The 5,719-nt window shown below is 38.5% G+C and overlaps 1 protein-coding gene across 1 annotated transcript; it reads left to right on the top strand.

Annotated features, from left to right (window-relative positions):
• Window positions 1-2,261: 2,261 nt before the first annotated feature.
• LOC127654905 (complement C1q-like protein 2) lies at window positions 2,262-4,976 on the top strand. Its single transcript, XM_052142454.1, has 2 exons — window positions 2,262-3,133; window positions 4,198-4,976. The coding sequence occupies exons 1-2, from the start codon at window positions 2,564-2,566 to the stop codon at window positions 4,375-4,377; spliced, it is 750 nt and encodes a 249-aa protein (XP_051998414.1). The 5' UTR covers window positions 2,262-2,563; the 3' UTR covers window positions 4,378-4,976.
• The last annotated feature ends 743 nt before the right edge of the window (window positions 4,977-5,719 follow it).

Below are 5,719 nucleotides of genomic sequence, written 5' to 3'. Positions count from 1 at the left end.
CAACTGAATAACACAGGCTGCATGACTATGATAAATGATTACTGCAAGAGTTAGATTAACATACAGGCGTGAAGGGACTTCAACGTTTCTAAATTGCACAAATAAAAAAAAACATATACATATTCGTCTCTCGCTTGCGTTTGCGTGTCAATGATTACCCCTCCGTGTGTCAATGATGCCGAGATCTACTTTTATATTTACTTTTATATTTATAAGTAAAATAAATGTACTTTTATTTCATATTAATCACTGAGAAGGTTTACCTGCAAGCTTAGTAGCACCAAACATCACAAGCAGCCTCAAGAATGGACACAGAGTAGCCGTATAACACTTTTCCTTGAGCAGAATATTGCACTACAGGTCGCTAAGTTTGTTCAAAGGGGAAAGCGAGAAACAGATTAAGTGCACTCACGTGCATGGTTGCCAGATTGCACAAAATAAGTATAACATTAAGCAGAATATTTCCAATTTGCGCAAGTATAAATATCAAACTGGGGGTTTTGTGTCTCTTATCTGGCAACCCTGAGCATGTTAAACGCTTGTGGAGACTATAGGAGATGTGCACATGCATGTGAGATTCTCCGTCTGGTTGCATTTTTTCTCAATACTGTAGATAAGCAAATGTACATGGTATGATAACTGTCAATTTTCAAACCGTGGTATACCATGTAACCGGTATACCGCTGCAACCCTAATTAGCGCGTTAATTTTGACAACTCTAGTGAGCAATCGTCCAATCGTCGCATTTATTGACAGTGAGTAATGTTCAATTTTCCAAAGCCAAAATAAAGAGGAAAAAATTATATGCAATTCAGTTGTGAAACAGGCTACACATTAAAATAATATCTTCCTAGTGTGTGTGTGTGTGTGTGTGTGTGTCCCATTTTATTAATGATTGTACTCTCTATCACACATCCATTTCTGAGTCACAGCAGTCACACCCACATTACAGACAAAAACAGCCTTGAAAAAACAAAACACACAGCAATTCATGTACATTTGCACTTATATGCACAACTTATTAGAAATAAGAGAAGGAACACAAAATAAATTACATCTCTGGGTCATTTCTACTATGCTGTACATTTTTAATTCTTTATTTTAATTTTTAAAGATGGAAATCTTTTTTCAGTAGCATAAATAATTTAACAAAATGTAATATAATTTAACTACTTTGGATTGAGCGGATGTTGATTGCATTAAAAGTGTTTTTGCATATTTTCTCTTAACTTAGATGCTATATCAACACCATTCTGAAGACAAAAATCATTGTCAAAAGCTGTGCATTCTGATTTATAATAATTATAATTGTATTATTATTATTTATTTGCCAGCAAAATATCATATTTCCTATTTCATAGCATTTATGGCTCAGGTGATTGGTTAATAAATACAAGTACCCAGAAACTATTAGTAAAGTTGGCATCGAGCAGGTCACAAGGGGTTCCGGGAGGTTATGTGTCAGCCAGGCAACTGCCGTTGAGATGAATGAGAATACTAACAGATAGCATTCTCCAGGTTTTATAAACCTCCTTGGGAAAAACCACACCACAAACTTTTTTCAGGCACAAGCTGTGTCTACAGCTGTATCCCGTCAGAGGGCACAGGCTATAGATAACTCATTAATAAAATAATAATTATCCTTAAGTATTTGCACCATACTTTATCAGAAACTAGGCTACTATAGCTGTACCATGGTACAGTGATGGTATAAGATGCCAATACAGAGTGATTACTGCATTCATATGCCAAGGTATTTATATGGTGCTCTAAGAATAGTGGTGTACTTAAAAGAATACTGTGGCACATGACATGTTCAAAAACAATGTTAATACCTATATATTTTGTATACTTTATATTCGTGGTTTTGTGCTTCACTGTCTTTTACCTAGGTTGGAACACGTTAGTGCCTTCATGCCTTCAACTAAATCTTGCACACCATCACCATGGGGAGATACATGCAGTAATATAACATTCTCCAGGCTCAAATTTGCTCTGATCTGAAAACAGGAGCTAAGTTCAAACTTGTGTTATGAATGCCATAATCTTTTCTTTTTTTTATAGCACAATTAATCACTACAAGTATATTGAGAGAAGGAGTTTAAACAGTTGAACGAGAGAGAGCGTCTCTGTTACGCTCTGGTCCTGTATAGTCTTCAGGACGAGGGTAGATATTTATTCAGAGGTTTAGATCAGAGATGAACACGGTAGCATTTAGCGTTGTTGACGTCAGAGCTTCAGAGATCTTCTATTGCTCTCCGAGCTCACAGACCGCGCGCAAACTCCACTGTGTTCAGCGCGCGTGCCAATAGTTTCTCTGACAACTCTGGCACAGCTCTATTTTGCCAGAGGTCACAAGACGGTTGGACACATTTCTGTGTTCGTGGATGTGTGTGGTTATTTTTTTATATGTGTGTTTAAAGGAAGGAGCGGTTTGTTTATTTTCCTCCCGTACTTTTCAGCGCGCGTCACCATTTCCTCCAAAAACGAGTTGGACTTTTTAGCGCGAGCTTCTCGGGTGCTCCACAGCAAGCGAATAATCGGCGCGGTCGTGAGCATCATCATGATCGTGGCGCTCATCATCGCTATTCCATTTATAGTCCAGAACTCTGTGGTTTCTGCACACTACGAGATGATGGGCACCTGCCGGATGATCTGTGATCCGTACAACCCCAAACCGAGCGCCACGGCGCTGGAGGTGATGCAAGATCTCAGTGCCATCCCACCATCTTTCGCTCAGGGGACCAGAGGGGAACCGGGCCGGCAGGGCAAACCGGGCCCAAGGGGTCCACCTGGCGAGCCTGGCCCGCCAGGTCCTAGGGGACCACCCGGAGACTCCGGGAGACCTAGATTTACCGGCATCGCATCGGGAACGGCGAGGACTGAGACGGGAGACGTTGCTCCAGCCTTAGAGAACGTTAAGATTGCCTTTTATGTAGGTCTCAAGAACCCTCACGAGGGCTACGAGGTGCTCCGGTTTGACGATGTAGTGACAAACGTTGGAAATCACTACGACCCCACAACTGGCAAGTTTACGTGCCAAGTGTCCGGAATTTACTACTTCACCTATCATGTTCTGATGCGCGGAGGGGACGGCACAAGCATGTGGGCAGACCTTTGTAAAAACGGACAGGTATTCTCTTTTAAATATTGTGCATGAGCAAAACAGCAAACACAGTCTCGAATTTGTTTATACGACTGTGCGGATTGAGATCCAAATGCATCGGTTGGCTTTTGCGCACGGAAATTCTGCCCATGCGCGAAGGATGCCTTGGATAATTCACTGATCAGGGATGTAATGCAGACCTATTCAGAAATGCTCTGTCATTTAGCAACATTTTAACATCATAAAAGCTGAAAGTATTGGCCTAAAATTGATATTTGTTCCAGATTGAACGCCTTTACTCCCTAAGTTTAACTGGTGCAAAAAAAAAAAAAAAAAAAAAAATAGAAATTTACTGGTTCTCTAGGCAAAATATAGGCTACAAAAATACTCTTCAGCAATATGCATTGCAAAAAATACAATACAGTTTGCATTTCGAGGCAGATATAGTATCGATAGTAGGCCTAATAGTACTTTAAGATAATTGTTTGAAATTCTGCAAAGAAGTGTAGTGAATTTACGCATGTATATATATAGATACACACACACACACACACACACACACACACATGTTTGTCTACCTATCATTATGAGGACTTTCATAGACATAAATTACTTTTATACTGTACAAACTATAGATTGTATCCCCTAAACCTAACCCTCACAGAAAACTTTCTGCATTTTTACATTTTCAATAAAACATCGTTTAATATGTTTTTTAAGCTATTTAAATTATGGGGACACTAGAAATGTCCTCATAAACCACATTTATAGCATAACCACCCTAGTAATTACCAGTTTGTAACCTAAAAAATTGTCCTTGTAAACCACAAAAACATACCCACACACACACAGAGAGAGAGAGAGAGAGAGAGAGAGAGGCTATAACTCTCACCTTTTTCATTGTATGTTTAACACAACAGGTGATTGAAATTGTGGCTTCTCTTTATGAGCAAATATTAAAAGGATGAATAGTTTACTTTCATCTGTGAAAATGCAATTTTGTTTATAGTACATCTTACGGCTAAACTATAGACTATCATTAGCATTAAGAGTGTAACAATCTGAATGATATTCTGTGTTTATTTGGTCAGGTTCGTGCAAGCGCCATCGCTCAAGACGCCGATCAGAACTACGACTACGCGAGCAACAGCGTGGTGCTGCACCTGGACTCTGGCGACGAGATATATGTCAAACTCGACGGCGGAAAAGCGCACGGAGGCAATAACAACAAATACAGTACATTTTCCGGTTTCATTCTCTATCCAGACTAAATAATTCTGCTTAAATTGATTTATCGTTGAACTCCTCTCTCCGCGCGGGTCGGCACTTGTCAGCACTGTCATTGGGAATATAAGGATCATCCGCACTCAGCGCCTGTGTGAGGAAGAATATGTTGTCTGAATTGATCTCGTTCTGTCTAAAGAAGTATAGTGTTTGGCAAGTATACCCAATTAAACGAAACGTTAGCATATCAGTATTGTTATGGGTGTTTGCTCAAACTATATTTTTGTCCTGTACAGCTAAAAAGTACATTGTCAATGTTTATGCACATATGCTTTTTTAAGAGTTGTGTTTTAATAAGTGGCCCCTTGTGCAACACAAAGCATTATACTGGTATTAAATGGTTTGGATCATGTATAGACAAGTTAATTAAAATGTAGTAGGCTTTTTCTCTAATGCTGGATATCCTAATTTAAACAAGTGTAAACATTTAAAAAACAAACATTTGAGCTCCTTGGATAAATGCACTCACAAATTAAACTCCTTTAAATGTAATTTTCATAAATATATTTCTCATGTGCTATTGCAGAATGGCTAAAACTATGGTTGAGCAATAAAGCATTACTTTGTGTTTTCATTTTGTATGTAAGTAACAAACATGTGTATGTGTATTAATGAAGTGTGGTAGTTCAGCAGTGATCTCTGAGACTTGACTTTTGACCTCATGTTCTACTGAGAACTTCTGCAGGGACATACCTACAATAACAGACTGAGCATGCCAGATATCATGATCATAAAGCGAGATCGAGAGGATTCTGAAACAGATAATGATACTCAGTTAAATCAAACCAATTGAGTCTATACAATACATTCAAAAGACACTATAATGTAATACAGAAAACCAAATTTGCCACAAGACTGAATATAGCTAGTGTTTTCTTGATGGTTATTTGGTGCCTGCACAGTGATCAAAGAAGAAGGTGATTTTCAAACATAAAATTGGTTTATAGTTGATATTAAATTATTCAGATGAGTTCAATCCTTATTAAATAATTTAGATGATAAATAAATATACCCAGACAACATTAGGGTGTTCATTAATCCATCTGACACTGTGATTTACACACTCTACATGCCTGATTAAACACATCCAATAAGGTGATACTTTAGGGAGAAGATATGACATTATATGATACAGTATGTCATATGACATGTAAAGCATGAGCTTGCTTGCTCTCACAAACTTGTTCTTATATACACTCAGAGCACATTATTAGGAACACCTGTACAACATCCAGTGATCAGCAGTTCTGCAGATGGAAATGCCTCGTTGATGAGGGGTCAGTTGAGAATGGCCAGACAAGTTTGAGCTGACAGAAAGGCTACGGGAAC

This window comes from Xyrauchen texanus, chromosome 14 (assembly GCF_025860055.1).
Source record: "Xyrauchen texanus isolate HMW12.3.18 chromosome 14, RBS_HiC_50CHRs, whole genome shotgun sequence".
In the NCBI taxonomy this organism is placed as follows: Eukaryota; Metazoa; Chordata; class Actinopteri; order Cypriniformes; family Catostomidae; genus Xyrauchen; species Xyrauchen texanus.
The sequence above is the reverse complement of the archived record's forward strand: the minus strand, read 5'-3'. Positions and strand labels throughout refer to the sequence as shown.